The sequence below is a fragment of the Rhinopithecus roxellana genome, chromosome 3 (genome assembly GCF_007565055.1).
Source record: "Rhinopithecus roxellana isolate Shanxi Qingling chromosome 3, ASM756505v1, whole genome shotgun sequence".
Lineage (NCBI taxonomy): Eukaryota > Metazoa > Chordata > Mammalia > Primates > Cercopithecidae > Rhinopithecus > Rhinopithecus roxellana.
Genome location: NC_044551.1, coordinates 169,514,624 through 169,530,244, shown reverse-complemented (window position 1 = coordinate 169,530,244; position 15,621 = coordinate 169,514,624). Strand labels below are relative to the sequence as shown.

General features: G+C 50.5%; 1 protein-coding gene across 5 annotated transcripts in view; it reads right to left on the bottom strand.

The window, feature by feature from the left end:
- Positions 1–11,413, bottom strand: part of COL23A1 (collagen type XXIII alpha 1 chain) — a 353,238-nt gene extending 341,825 nt beyond the window's left edge. For all 5 annotated transcript variants that reach the window (XM_030926648.1, XM_030926647.1, XM_010361876.2 and 2 more), the window contains exon 1: positions 10,826–11,413. In XM_030926648.1, coding sequence (XP_030782508.1) covers positions 10,826–11,128 — 303 coding nt within the window. In that variant the 5' untranslated portion in view covers positions 11,129–11,413. The remainder of the gene's footprint in view (positions 1–10,825) is intronic.
- Positions 11,414–15,621: the final 4,208 nt, after the last annotated feature.

The following is a 15,621-nucleotide window of genomic DNA, read 5'->3' as shown; positions in this document are numbered from 1 at the left end:
TCAGGGTGTACACGATATGCTGAGTGCTTGGGATACATCCCCTTAATTCTCACAGACACTTTGTGAGATAAGTACTATAATCCCTGTTTCATAGATGGGCAAACTGAGCTTTGGAAAAACACTCATTTACCCGAGGTCACACAGCTGGAAAATAGCAGTGCTGGGATGCGAACCTGGGTGTCCTCAGAGCAGTGCTGGGATGCGAACCTGGGTGTCCTCACAGCAGTGCTGGGATGCGAACCTGGGTGTCCTCATAGCAGTGCTGGGATGCGAACCTGGGTGTCCTCATAGCAGTGCTGGGATGCGAACCTGGGTGTCCTCATAGCAGTGCTGGGATGCGAACCTGGGTGTCCTCAAGGCTGAAGTCTTGTTTGTTTGTTTGTTTGAGACCGAGTCTTGCTCTGTTGCCCAGGCTAGAGTGCGGTGACGAGATCTCAGATCACTGCAACCTCTGCCTCCCGGGTTCGAGAGATTCTCCTGCCTCAGCTTCCCGAGTAGCTGGGATAACAGACAGCCACGACTGCACACGGCTGATTTTTGTACTTTTAGGACAGACACCATGTTTGCCAGGCTGGTCTCAAACTCTTTACCTTGTGATCCACCTGCCTCAGCGTCCCAAAGTGCTGGGATTACAGGTGTGAGCCACCGCACCTGGCCAAGGCTGAAGTGTTCCCTGCTACTCCACGCATCTGTCACTTACAGATGTCTGCCAGGATGTCCACACTCCCAGAAAAAGCTGCTGCTCAAAGCCAAATCATTGTTTCCACCAGGGAAACAGCCATGAGGCTGTGGAAAGGGCAGGGGATTAGGAGTGAGGTTACTGGGTCACCTAGGTTCAGGTGCCCACTGCCACCAGGGGCCAATCGCTGCCCCTCTCTGGAAGGCTGGATCCCATCTTACCCACGGCAGAGCAGCTGTAGAGAGAGGAGGCTGTTAAGAAACTTAGAGGACATGAGGCTGGGAGTGGTGGCTCACTCCTGTAATCCCAGCACTTTGGGAGGCCAAGGCGGGTGGATCATCTGAGATCAGGAGTTAGAGAACAGTCTGGCCAACACGGTGAAACTCCATCTCTACTAAAAATACAAAAATTAGCCGGGCGTGACGGTGCACGCCTGTAATCCCAGCTGCTCCAGAGGCTGAGGCAGTAGAATCACTTGAACTTGAGAGGCGGAGGCTACAGTGAGCCGAGATCGTGCCATTGTACTCCAGCCTGGGTGACAGACTGAGACTCCATCTCAAAAAACAAACAAACGAAAAAAGAAACTAGAGAACATGTGAATCCTCTGCCCAGGACGCACATGGGACGCACACAGCTGTTTGTCCTATAGCCTCTAGGAGCACGCCGACCCGTGACTTTCAGAGGCCATCTGCAAACTTATTTTTTTCTCCCAAAGGTTTGTGCTTAGTCCTGAAACATGTTTCTGGACATGATGAAGGGATGTTCTCTGAGTGCCTATGTCAACAGTTAAAGATTAATCCTATTCAACTCATGATGAAAATTGCATGAGGGAGAGAGTGGAGGTGGTGTGCGGCCTCTGGAGAATTTTCCCAAACTGAATTACATTCGTTCACATAACGAGAAGTCACAGTGAGGACCAAGCGCAGTGCCTGGCGCCACTAAATGCTGCTCAAGAAAGGTTTCTGGCTGGGTGTGGTGGCTCATGCCTGTAATCTCAACACTTTGGAAGGCCAAGGTGGGAGGGTTGCTTGAGGCCAGCAGTTAAAGACCAGCCTGGTCAACATAGCAAGACAAAAACTGTAAACAAATTAGCCAGCTGTGGTGGTGCTCACCTGTAGTCCCAGCTACTCGGGAGGCTGAGGCGGAAGGATCACCTGAGTCCAGGGGCCGAGGCTGCAGTGAGCCATCATCATGGCACTGCACACCTGCCTGTGACAGAGCGAGACTCTATCTCAAAAAGAAAGAAAGAAAGTTTCCACACCAAACCCATACAAGGGCCTAACTCTGAAATGAACCTTCAAACTTTTTCTGTAACTTATTTTAAGGCTTTCTTTGTTATCAATTGCTTTATGCTTTCAACAACAATGATAAATCCAACTGAAATTAAAAATTCAACTAAAAGATATATTGAATCCATGTTGCTCATTGTAAAACTTGAAGCACAATTTCATAATGGTCCCATAGATTCTGAACACCACAGAAGGAGAAACCTGTCTGTCTCAAACTCAGTTGTTCTAAAATTAAAACAAGGCCGGGCGAGGTGGCTCATGCCTGTAATCCCAGCACTTTGGGAGGCCAAGGCAGGCAAATCACCTGAGGTCAGGAGTTCGAGACAAGCCTGGCCAACGTGGTGAAACCCCAACTCTACTAAAAATACAAAAATTAGCTGGGCATGGTTGTAGGCGCCTGTAATTTCAGCTACTTGGGAGGCTGAGGCAGGAGAATCGCTTGAACCCAGGAGACGGAGGTTGCAGTGAGCCAAGATCATGCCACTGCACTCCAGCCTGGGTGACAGAGTGAGATTCCATCTCAAAAAACAAAAAAACTAAAACGAAAAAGCCCGAAAGACATCCTTCTGTATCCAGTTACTCCACATCCCAAAGAATAACAGAAGAAAGAAACTTTCCCCTCAAAACCACCGATTGTACCATTACCTGCACTAACAAAAATGGGGGGGGGGGTTGTATGCCATGTTGATAGTAGGATGTATATTTTGTTGATGGGATAGACAAGATTTTCTTGATGGGATATATGATACAGTCATCAAACATGACCCTAAAGATGATGCATCACCTGGAAAAATGTGTGATGTACAGTTTACTGTGGTTAAAATTAGGTGAGCAAATATCTGTCCACAGGATGGATGAGAAAGGATTATGCCGGAAGTTAAATAGCCCTTGGTTTAGGATGGTAAGATTATTCAGTAACATTCATCATGCTAAATCAAGATATAGCTTGGTTATTTTTTTTAAAAAGGGGGGGCGGTGGCCGGGCGCGGTGGCTCAAGCCTGTAATCCCAGCACTTTGGGAGGCCAAGACGGGCGGATCACGAGGTCAGGAGATCGAGACCATCCTGGCTAACACGGTGAAACCCTGTCTCAACTAAAAAATACAAAAAACTAGCCGGGCGAGGTGGCGGGCGCCTGTAGTCCCAGCTACTCGGGAGGCTGAGGCAGGAGAATGGCGTGAACCTGGGAGGCAGAGCTTGCAGTGAGCTGAGATCCGGCCACTGCACTCCAGCCTGGGTGACAGAGCCAGACTCCGTCTCAAAAAAAAAAAAAGCGGGGGGGCGGGGGAACAGGTGCAGTAGCTCAGATCTATAATCCCAGCCTTTCGGGAGGCTGAGGCAGGAAGATTGTTTGAGGCCAGGAGTCCAAGACTGCCGTGAGCTATGATCACAGCACTGCACTCCAGCCTGGGAGACAGGATGAGACCCTGTCTCAAAAAAAAAAAAAAAAGAAGGAGAGAGAAGGATGGAAGGATGGGCAAGCCATCATGCCATTTCCCGACCTGAGAGCCTAGGTAAAGGAGGCAGCCATAGCTCCGCGCAGCAGGAGCCGGAGCACTGACGGGCATGTCAAGGGGCAAGAATACAAAGTGCAGCTGCCTGGAGGAGGGCTCTGGGGAAGATCTCCACCTCCCAACACCCTCCACTGCCCCAGGGAGGGACTCAGAATTATTTCAAGAGAGGGGAGCAACAGAGAAATCTGTGGGGCAGAGAGGGCTCCTCTGAAGACGCAGGATCACATCTACACTTCGCGAGGCCCTGAAAGCACAGGACGGCGGGGCACAGGGCTCACAGTGCACCCCTGGCTGCGCCAGCCCCACCTCACAGCCAGAGAACTGAGGCTCGGAGAGGTCCCCAGGCTCCTTGTCTAGACCCTTCCCCTCCAGCCCTCAGCATTTTCCTCTTCTAGACTCAGCCCTCCAAAAGCACCAAGCAAGGCGTGACAACCCCCAAGCTACACGCACCTCACCACTCCAGGTCCTGAGGATTTGGGGTACTCCCCAGACTCCCCAACTAGGCCAGAGACATCCTCTGAGAACACTCCCCATGAGAACATTCCCCAGGAAGCTGATGAAAGTGGGCAGAGGAACAGGGACATGGGAGCAGGTGGCCTGACCTGGGCACACCCACACTGTCCCAGACTGAGTGCCAAACCCACACACAGGGTTCGCGGACATTCGTCCGTTTCACTCCCTTCTTCCAAGGCAGCCTGCAAACCTAAGGGAGCTCAGGCCTGGCCCTGTGTGCTCCTCCACCTCTGTGACATTTCTCCCCCTGTAAAACAACGGCAGTAACCTCTGTCTGTACATCTCATGAGGCTGTTGTGGACAATTTTTAGGATTTGAAGTAACTTGTAAAGCTCACATTTTGTAAGCACAGTATATACAGAGAAACACAGATTTCAATACTGGCACAGATAAACCCAAATTTATCAATGTACATAAACCTCTACAGAACAAGCACCCACTGGCCACCCCACTGGATCAAAAATCCTTTCATTGAGTTTCATGCCATCGAGGTGGAATTTCTCTAGAACACAGGTCCAGCTTAGAGCCCAAGCTTCTCACCCTATTCCTTGGATGGCCACCTACTGGTTTCACCGGCCCCATGTCCTCTCCCCCTTCTTCTAGTAACCACTCCAAATTGTCCTTTGGGATCAGCTTTCACTTCTTGGTCCCTAGAGCTCCAGTGGGGTTGATCGTGCACACACATGAACACACATAGAGACACAACTGAGCCTGGCCCATCGGAGAGGCTACCCTGCAGGTCTCAGTGACCAGGACAGGTAATCCGCATTGTTAGATGCAGGCCGTCTGTATTGATCAATGCAGGCAATCCACATGGGTCCATCAGACGGAATTAGGGAATTTCTGCTGTGACTGCTGGAAAACAGAAACTAACACTAAGGATGTGAATCTGGAGCTGCTGGAAGCATCCCTGGCACTTTACGGGGAGAGCAAGAGCATCCTTGAGAAATATGGAGCAAAGAGGAAGAAACGAAATCCAGGCACCTCAAGCTGTGCCTACACAGACACTAGCCTGGACTTCTCTGTTACTCAAGCTAATTAATTCCCTGCCCCCCTTTTTTGCCCTATTTTTATTTGTTGTTGAAACAGCCTCAGTCTGTCACCCAGGCTGGAGTGCAGTGGCACAATCATGGCTCACTGCAACCTCAAACACCTGGGCTTGAGCAATCCTCACACCTCAGTGTCTTGAGTAGCTGGAACTACAGGCTTGCACCACCACGCACAGCTAATTATTATTATTATTTGAGATGTACTCACCCAGGTTAGAATACAGTGCCTGGGTGTATTGATCTTGAGTTCTTGGCTCAAGATCTTGATCTTGGCTCACTGCAACCTCCACCTGCTGGATTCAAGCAATTCTCATGCCTCAGCCTCCCAAGTAGCGGGGATTACAGACGCATGTCACCACGCCCAGCTAAATTTTGTATTTTTAATAGAGACAGGGTTTCACCATGTTGTCCAGGCTGGTCTCAAACTCCTGACCTCAAGTGATCCACCCACCGTGGCCTCCCCAAGTGCTGGGATTACAGGCATGAGCCACTGCGTTTGGCCACACATGCACCTACAGATAAATACATATATATATGGGTGTTTTTATTTTAATAGAGACGAGGTCTTGCTATATCATCCAAGTTGGTCTTGAACTCCTGGGCTCAAGTTACCCACCCACCTTGGTCCCCCAAAGCACTGAGATTACAGGTGTGAGCCACCGTGCCCCAGCCTGAATTCTTTTAAATTGAAGCTGCACCATCTTGGAGTTGTGTCACATTGCTATTTGAGGGTAAAAGGATCCAAAGGCGTCTAGAAAAGTTGAAGTTAATGGCATGCTCCTTGGTGAGGGAAGGAGGGACAGCCTGCTCTGGCAACCATGACTCTAACTCTAACTGCACCCACTCTGGAAGGGGATTTGGAGGCCACAGTCAGATATGGCTGCTAAGAAAGCCAAGGAGCTGGGGGAAAGGCAGGGTAGGAGTGGGTAACAGAGCTTCCCAGACACACCGAGTGGGTGCAGGTGCACCGTATGTGGTCTCTGGGTAGACTGACTGCCTTGGTGCTTGGGGGCTTGGGGAGTGGCTGGTCACCTCCAGCCTAGTGTCCTCTTCCCTTCCTGCAGTGAGGGGAAGTGCTACTGTTCTTTGCATGTGCTGTGATCTTGGAAAGCTGGCAAGCAACGTCCTAGAGTGCCACCCTTAGTCACTCACTTCGGGGGCGGAACAGCATCTGCTCAAGGGTTAAAGGCCAAAGACCGCAAAGAATGGGACTGTGCCAGAGAGAATCCCAAACCCACCAACCTTCCCTTCCTTCAGCTGTGGCTGGGAGCACAGCTGGACAGCAGGGCCCCAAAGGAGACAGAAATGTTGTGGTTGAAGAATGTTCCCAAAGTGTGGGGCCTGGGAAACACCAAAGTGGAAGGAAGGTCCAGTTATGAAAACGTAGGCGGGCCAGTGGATGACTGAACCCCCACTCTGCCCCATCCTCCTCTGGGGTGACAGCAGAAACATTCCATGGCCTCAGCAGACACTGGGGTAACACTCGTGGCCCCGGCTGACTCTAGGGTAACACTCCGTGGCCTGATTCATGTGGGGGTAACACCCCACAGCCCTGGATGACACTGGAGTAACATTCCACGTCCCTGGTTGACGCTGGGGTAAAGCTCTACAGCACTGGCTGACTCTGTTGGTTGCTCCCCAGTAGCCATGCCCAGTCTTCCTCCCAAAGCCTCAATTCTGCTCCAGTGGCAATATGCCCAGCCTCAGGGGATGAGTCAAGATGAGCCAAAGCCTCCTATGGCAATCGCATTACCCTTGCCAGCGACAGGGCGATGGTGACCCTGTGACTCAGCTCTGGCTAGTGGCTATAAGACTGCTGAAAGCTGGGAAAGTTTTCCCCTGAATTGAAATGAAAGAGACAACCTCTCAGGAAGCCCGCTCTTTTCCCTGCCCCCTTCCCTTCTACCCAGGCTACTCTTGGGTGAAGACACAGGTTCGCAGCTGCAGCAGCCATCTTGTGACCACGAGGAAAGGACAAGAGAATGGCAGACACTGAGTGGTACCCAGTTGTGGCCAAGTCGCTGACAAACCCAGGATGTGCCAACCGTCTTCCAGGCTTCTCTTGTAGTGTATGGTAAGTGAGGACACTCGGGTATTCTGTTACTCGCCATCAAAAGCATATTTACCATCCTGTACTTTTCCTATATGTTACCATATTTGCATACAGAGGAGTTGTGAGCACACCATCAGAGGGGAGGCAGTGGAAGAGGTTGGACGACGGAGCTGGTAAATGGTGGGACCAGGCCTCAAACTCTCTTCTGCTGATAGGAAGCCTCGGGTACCGGTCTGCTCTGCTCTGCCCCCAGGAAAAATTCATTCAGCCTACAGATTCCCCATCTCAGGGGCCAGGCCTCAAACCTTCAAAGCCAATGTGGAAAAGTCCAATCCAAAATGACAAAATAGATCTGTGAAAGGAATGCCCCAATCCTTGGCTCATTCTAAATATGCTGCTATTATTATAAAGCTCTCCCAAACTGTTGCAAGAAAGAAAAAAGAAGAAGAAGAAGAAAAGAGAGAGAGAGAGTGAGCAGGCCAGGAAGTCATTGAAAGGAAACTTTTTTTTGTTTGTTTTGGGAGCCAGGAAATGTCAAGGAAACAAATGTAGCTACGATTTACACTGCATCTCCAGTTGTGCCATGGGATTCAAAAATAGGTATCTTCATTAAAACTGACAGCAGAGAGCAGCTCTGACAAGTAGACAAACCAACAAAGAGGCTGAAAAATCTCCATTTGACTCTGGGTTGACAGTATTTAACCAATACATAGAGTTGATAAGAGAGAAGGAAAGTGCGTAAACTTCACTCCCAGTCTCTGGGCTTGTCTTGTTTTCAAACTGATTGGTCTGGACAATGGAAGGCCAACAGCCAACAATAAATCCATTGTAAGCTGGCACGATCTCCTCTGAATACAACTAAATATTTCTTTAATCCTTGCATTACATTTTTTACTGTATTATGAAAGCCATGTATTCTAAAGTTTTAAGCTTTTATAACATTGTAACTATAGGTATGAGATGGGGGGACTGATTACTTAGGCAACCTATTTAAAACACTTTAAGAAGAAAATATTAGATTTTTATTTTTGCATGAATATTTTCACATCATACTGAAGATACCATCATTCATGGCTCTTACTCAGAAATCTTGTTTATCTCTTCGTGTGCCATGGGAAGGGTCTTTAATGACTATGAGTTGACATGAATATTCCTTTCTTGTAGCTTCTGTATCTTCATTATCAGGCACATCAGCCAGTCCCAGAAAAAGTTATTTCACAGTTCTGTTCCCAAGGGAACAACGACGGTGGGTCCCATATTAACAGTGGCTTTTGTTGGCTTTTTTTCCCCTGACATTAAAGCCATGTATGGTTGGCAAGGATGTCTTTTCTTTTAATTTGGACATGGTTTCTGCCTCTGGTTCTCTGGAAACAAGTTTGTTGGTAGGACAAGCTGCCCGCACACTCATATACACAACTACTTCAGCGCTGGCTTAAAAGAGGCTTCGCTGAGAACAAATCAGAAGTGAAAAACACCTTCAAGTACAAATGTTCTTTTCTTCTAAGATTTTCAGTTCAACATTCATTTGGCCTTCATATCTAACGGCTTGAAAAAGTATCTATACATCTAATTAGAGTCAATTACTCACTCCCCGTATGTGCCTCCCACGGTGGTCTCCTCCCAGCCAAGGAACTCATTGTCACCGGCCAGGTTGTGGACATTTCCCATCCAGTAACATTTACAAGAAGAATAGCTCCTAGCAGAAACAGGCTGGTACCCCTAGGAGAGAAGCTGTCTCACAGGGGGCACCCAAACAACCAGAAGTTCGACCCCAACTGCATTCATACTGCACCATCTCTGACTCTCCACTGGCAGGAAAACCCAACCAGTTTACACTCCTAGCATAGCATGTGCCTCAGATACCCAGCTGGGATTAGGGAGTAGGACCATGTGTGAATGGCACAGCAAGTTCTCCAGAATCCAGGGTTCCCTAGATTCTAAATTTTTCTTTTGCCTTTCTAATCAAGAAAAGAGAGACAGACAGAGAGAGAGAGAACACACACCCAGTCCAATAACTCATTGTTCAAGCAGTATAGTTCACCCAGGTAAAATTCAGTTGCTGCTGGGGGGAGCCTGGGAGAGCAACTGCACAGTCTCTGCCAGCTGAAGTTCAGGACTTCAGAATCAACACGTCCCAGCAGCGGTTGCCGGCCCAGGATGCCTCTCCCTCCTAAAATAGACAATTTGTAGTTCCTTGTAAAATGGTTATATCAGGACTTCTGATTTACTCAATCAGGGCTTGCGGTTTATTTTTAGCAAATAAGAGAGGCCTCCTATGAGAAAGAGCAGCCGCACTTACAGCACTAACCGGTAGAAACTTGACTGGCCCTCCATAAATCAAGTCAACACCCTGGTCTCCAGGGATTTGACCAAAGATAATGGGCGGCAGTTATGAAACCATCGCCAGGAGCTGCCAGCAGGGCTGAGAGTTCTGAAGCCTGCAGGCCCTTGGAAGTGGAAAAGAGGAAATCATTTCATGAAGCAGCAATTTTACCCAGAACCCAGCTAGAAGAGATGTGATCCTAGCTGAAATTAAAGTTACTAGGAAACAGGTGGGGTGAACAAGGAGGTGTGGCACACCTTCTTCCACTTTCCTTCAGAGTCCAAAGGAACGCAACATTGGAAACACAGCTGGACACACTAATAAAGATCCCAGCTGGGCAGAGTCTAGGGAATTGGGGGTGAACAGGCCAATCCTCCCTCTCCTCCACTTTGAAACCCTGCCTGTTTTCACACAGCAACTGAGGACGCCCCCTTGGGCAGTGACTTTGGGGTCTGGGGCAGCCATCTATCCCAGGAAGAGAAGGAAGGCTTGGCAGGGGAGTCTCTGGCCAGCCCACCAGGGCCTGTCCAGTTTTGTGGGGAGGAGAACTGCCCCACAAAAAGTGGAGGCTTTGACCAACACGTTGGGTGAGGCTTTGAGGACCCAATGTGGCCCTTTCTTTGAAGACACACAGCAGCAATCTTAACCCTTAGAAATGTCACAGAGCTTCATATGAGCCTTCAAGTAAGCTGTGGAAGTCGCGATTCCAGGTAAGGGACGGGAAACTCGGGATGTCTTGAGAGCCCATACCCCAGATGGCACCGCCTGAAACTAGAATGCAGGTCCTCTACCCCGGATTGTTTCTCCTTCCCCTCATCCTACCAGCTCACGTGTTGTCCCCACCCCCATCCCCAATGCCTCAGAGCCCCGGTGACGGCTCAGCCTTGGGGCCTGAGCTGCTGGAGACACACCCCAGCACGGCGGGGCCCAGCCCTTGAGCCTGTCTGAGGCTTTCCTCTGCTGTGACCACCGCCTCTCCAGGTGTATCAGCGTTGGTTAGGAACAGTAGGTGCTACTGGTCACAGTCACCAGACACTTCCCACGAGCCTCATCTTTATCCCCGACGCCGGCCGCCGGCGGGAAGCGGAGTGTCCGAGCGCACACCCTGTGGAAACTGACCCTAGGTCTGTTATTCCAAAGTCCGTGGTCTCTCCTTCCCTTTTCCCGCGGCCGCCTGCCTGGCACGGGATCCTGAGGCCGGAGCGGAGACCGCAAAACCCCTTGGGGCCGGCACCCCCAGCCTCCGCCATGGCGCAGACGCGCCTATCTCTGGGATGGCCCCGAGCACACGAAGCCGGCGGGCAACTCTCCTCCCAGAGACCCGCCCGCTGCCCCGACCCCCAGCGTACCGCCACCCTCAGCCCGACAGACCCGAGTCCGCCCCAGCAACGCGCCCCGATGCTCACCTCCCGCAGCAGGCGCTCCAGGTGCGGCTCGGCCCAGGCGTCCAGGGCTCCTGGTGGCCCCGCGCGCCGCAGCAGCTCCAGCTCCTCCTCGAGCGCCGCCACCCGGCCCTGCAGCGCGGCTGCCTGGACACCCAGCAGCAGGCAGGCAGCCGCCGAGCCCACGGAGAGCAGCAGGCACAGCGCGCTCACCGCCCGGGACCCAGCAGTCGTCGCCGAGCGCCCGCCACCGCCGCCGCCGCCGCCGCCCGAAGCATTGCCCTTCCCCGCGTCGCCGCCGCCACCGGCGCGCTCGCCTGGGCCCATGGCGCGTTTGTCGCGCGTGGACTCTACGAGGGGGCGGTGCTGAGCTGGGGTAGAGGCTGAGTGCAAGAGAAGCAGGCGGGACCGCCCAAGGCACGAGGTCCGCCGGGCGCGGGGCTTAGCCGCCGGGTAGCAGCGGATCGCCGCGCACGCCCCCTTCGCCGCCGCCAGCTCCTCCGCAGCGGCCACTTTGGGCAGTTTCCTCTATGCAAATAGACCCTGCCAGAAAAGGAGCTGGGACCCACCCAGGGGAGGAGCGGCCGGGCTGGCCCCGCGCGGCGAGGGGGAGGGGGTGAGGAAGGAGCTAGCTCCGCGGAGCCACGGGTCTTCGCCAGGCTGATCCCACGCGCAGCGCGCACCTCTGCCCTCACCTGCCCGGGGCGCCGGCACCCGCCCCCGCGCGCACCTCTGAAGCTTCCGCAGCGCAAGTCCGCCCTGTGGACCCCAGAGGTCGGAGGGGCGCTCAGCGACACCGCGCGCCTTCTGCAGCCCACCCGAGGCTGGAGCACCCACCACTCGTGCCTTAGCGCATTACTCTAAACTTGTGAATTAACCTTTCTGACATTTGTAAAAGTTCAAAACTTCAAATCCTATGGAAAAACTTAGTGGGTCTGTCCTAGGTGGTGGATTAGCGCCGCTTGGTGGCGGAAAGCGACCTCTGCGCACTCACATTTGGAGAGGCAGGGTCGAGATTGCGCCAAATAGAAATACGCCTCTTAGAATCTTCTCATGGGTTCTTACCTGCCGGACTTAGGTGCGGAAAACAAAAATGGTAAGACTGTTTCTGGCCTAGAGAGAGCTTTTGAGAAAACTGAGACTATAACGAATGGGAAAGATTGAGAAAATGAACTCCAAGTCTTATTCACCTGATGACTTAATTCTGTATTAGACGCACAACTTGGCCAAAAATTATGATCTAGTATGCGCCACACTTAACCTGTACTGCGATTCTGCTGAAAATTTAAATCACAGGGCTGAGGCAAGAAGGCTCTGGCGTACAGCCTGGGTCCAGAGAACAGAATGAGAGGCACTAACAAGTCTTGGCAGGAAAGGGAAGAACTGCTGGATGTCAGGCTGGGTTCAGATTCCTACCAGGCATATTCATGTCCTAAATGGGTCCCAGGTAACTCTTCCGCTAACTCCTGTAATATCTAAATAAAAACAACAAACCATTAGCTCAGATCTTTGTGATTTGATAACTCCACAACCATTTTTTGTTTTTAGAAAAATACGTTATATCCATCTTCCCTGTCACGCTCTGGATATCTTCTGGTTGTCTAATTTCTGTGGATACTCACCTTTTAGAACTGTTGAGCGTCTCTGGCTAACATGTTCCTTCTCCTTCCCTTAATTCAGAGGGGAACCCCTGAGATGGCCGGGGATTATGGTTATACAGCGATAGTCTTGGCTCTGTGCTAAAGTCTAGTGTATACTGAATAGAATCAAAAGTACTTGTGCTAAGCAAATTTGACACTCTATTCTGAAAAGAGGTCAACACCCTCTTACAAGTCAGCAGTACATTTCTTACAGACATATAGGTAAACTGCACACCACCTATGTTAATGTTACTGCGTGTATTGTTTGCCATGTTCCAGAAGCTTCTGGGTATTGAAAAAGCCAAGCTCACTGGCCCCTTGGGCCTCTGCCCTTGCCTACCACCTCACTACCTGCATTCTGCTCTCAGATCGTTGAACAGCAAGCCCCTCCTCATCCTCCAGGTTAAGGTCCTCAACCTCACTGCTTCTAAAAGACCTTCCCAGACTGCCCAATTTAAGGTGGCCCACAGGATTAATCAGGGAATTGGGGCAGCTGAATTAAGATGGAAATGCTGTCTACAACTCATTCTAAAAGGCAAGAAAGAAAATGACTTACTTGTGTCCATTAAGGTCCTGGAAGAATAGATGGCATCCTCAGAGAGGGTGACTCAAGACAGCCTGGATGTAAAGCCACTTCATAAAGTGGAGATCAGAGGGGCCAGCAGGGGAGGCCGAAGCAGCACTCTGTGGGTATTGACAGTGGGAGGCCATTACCATCCCTAACTGGGAATCCTGGGGAACTGGGAGCTATAGAAGAGGGCTGCTCCACAGCACCTGTGGCCCTTGGTTAAGGGCACAGCCTCTGCAAAGCCATGGCTTGGAAGGGAGGGAGCTCATGGAATAAAGACTCAACTGCTCTCTCCTGCTCTCTGATCTACTGGGGCCTTCCAATGACCAAACCTCCAGGGCCCAGGGCCAGCCTCCTAAAGGGCAGAGAGCAGAGGCAGAAGGGTGAAGGGCAGGTCTTGAGGGGGAATAAAAGAATATCCGCTAACCTATCATGTGAAGCATCACCTAACAGGTAGACAGCACTTACATCAATCCCACTACCGAATGCCTATGAATGGCTAACCTGTCAGCAAGACTAAACAAGGTACTCCTCAGGGAGACTAACTGGCCACCTGGTGGCAAACCAACTACTTCGGATTCCCTCCTTCCTGGAAGGGCCAGTGGTTTGCTCCTCACAGGGATAGCACCAGGTGTGGGCTTGTCTTTCCTGCCTGCAGAGCCTCAGCCACCATTGCTATCCTTACAGAATGCCCAACCCACAGGTACGGGATCTCATACACCACCACAGCCAACCAGGGTACCAACTTTCCAGTAAAGGTCTGGAGGTGAACCCATGGACCAAGGAATCCACTGGTTGTATTGCATCCTACACTGGTCAGGAGCAACCAGCCTCATAGAATGCTGGAACTGCCTTCTGAAGGCACAGATGAAGCACCAGCTCAGAGGCCACTCCCTGAAGGATTTAGTGTCATCTCTCAGGATGTAGTCCACACGTTAAATCAGGAACCTCTGTATGATGCTGTGCTCCCAGTAAGAATACGTGGGTCCACGAACCCAGGGGTAGAAGCACTAGCCGTCCCTCCCCATGACCCCATGGGGGATGTTGTGCTTGCTGTTAGAGGGTTGGAGGTCCTAGTTCTCAAAGGGTTACATTCTTGACAGGGCACACAGTAGGAGTTCCATTAAACTATAAGCTATGGCTGCCACCCAGGGCATTGTGAACTCTGTATATAGGGACCTGAAATCAAGAAGGCACCATTTGGCAGAGGCAATTGACCCTAATGAGGAAGAAGAGGTAGGGCTGCTTTTATACAATGGGGACAGGAAAGAATAGGGTGGGCACCTCATGATACACCTTTACCCCATTGCAACTGGAACAAAAATGTGTAGCAACTCTGACCTGATCATCCACAAATGCTCAGACTCTTGGAGATAAAAGGAGCATATCAAACTATTTTATAAAATTGGGATTATTTGGGTCAGATAGGGTTGACAACCACTGAAGAAGTAATGTTAATAATGAAAAGGTTCAAATATATTCAAACTACTGTTCAAGAAGGCATGGATATGTAATCCAGTTTACAAACATTTTCAGCAGAAAATTGTTTAAAATTAAACCACAAGGTTTAAAGGGATAGCAAAGCGTTTGGTTTGTTTGTTTTGGCAATGTTAATTTAAAAAAATTTTTTTAAGAGGGCAATGTCAAAAAAGGCACCAGGTGGCCGGACATGGTGGCTCACGCCTGTAATCCCAGCACTTTGGGAGGCTGAGGCGGGTGGATCACGAGATCAGGAGATTGAGACCATCCTGGCTAAGACGGTGAAACCCCATCTCTACAAAAAATACAAAAAATTAGCCGGGTGTAGTGGCGGGCGCCTGTAGTCCCAGCTACTCGGGAGGCTGAGGCAGGAGACTGGCGTGAACCTGGGAGGCAGAGCTTGCAGTGAGCCGATATCGTGCCACTGCACTCCAGCCTGGGTGACTGAGCGAGACTCTGTCTCAAAAAAAAAAAAAAAAAAAAAGGCACCAGGTTTTGATTCAATGCCTAGATTCTAGTTCTGGCTCCACTGATATCTCACAGTATAAACTGAAACAAGCTATAGACCCTCACTTTTTATTTAATTTCTTTTTTTTTTTTTTTTTTTAGAGGTGGGGGTCTCACTATATTGCCCAGGCTGCTCTTGAACTCCTGGGGTCGAGCAATCCTTCTGCCTCGGCCTCCCAAATGCTGGGATTACAGGTGTGAGCCGCCATGCCTGGCCACCTTTTTGTTTTTAAAACAGAGATATTGACATGGACCAGATTTACTATCTTACTATTTAAAACAACTAAAAAGCAAAAAAAAAAAAAAACCTGTAAAAACAGCAGTTTTCGAGACACCAGACATCAGGCATCAAAGGCCAGTGATCCTTGGGAGACGGGAAACAAAGTGAACCCAAGGATTGTGCTGGGTTCCTACTCTGGAGAGATTTTCCAGGACATAGTGCAGGTAGAGCCAGCCGACGGTGAAGAGAGAAAGCTGAGTCCAGGGAGGCCAAAGCAGTTAGAATTTGCAGAGAGGACAGGAGAGGGAGAGCTGCACCGAGAATTGGACAGCTGCACAGAGAATTAGAGATCTGCAACTGGTCCCCCTGAAGCTTTCACCTGAGGACTCATCAGCATCCACGTGAG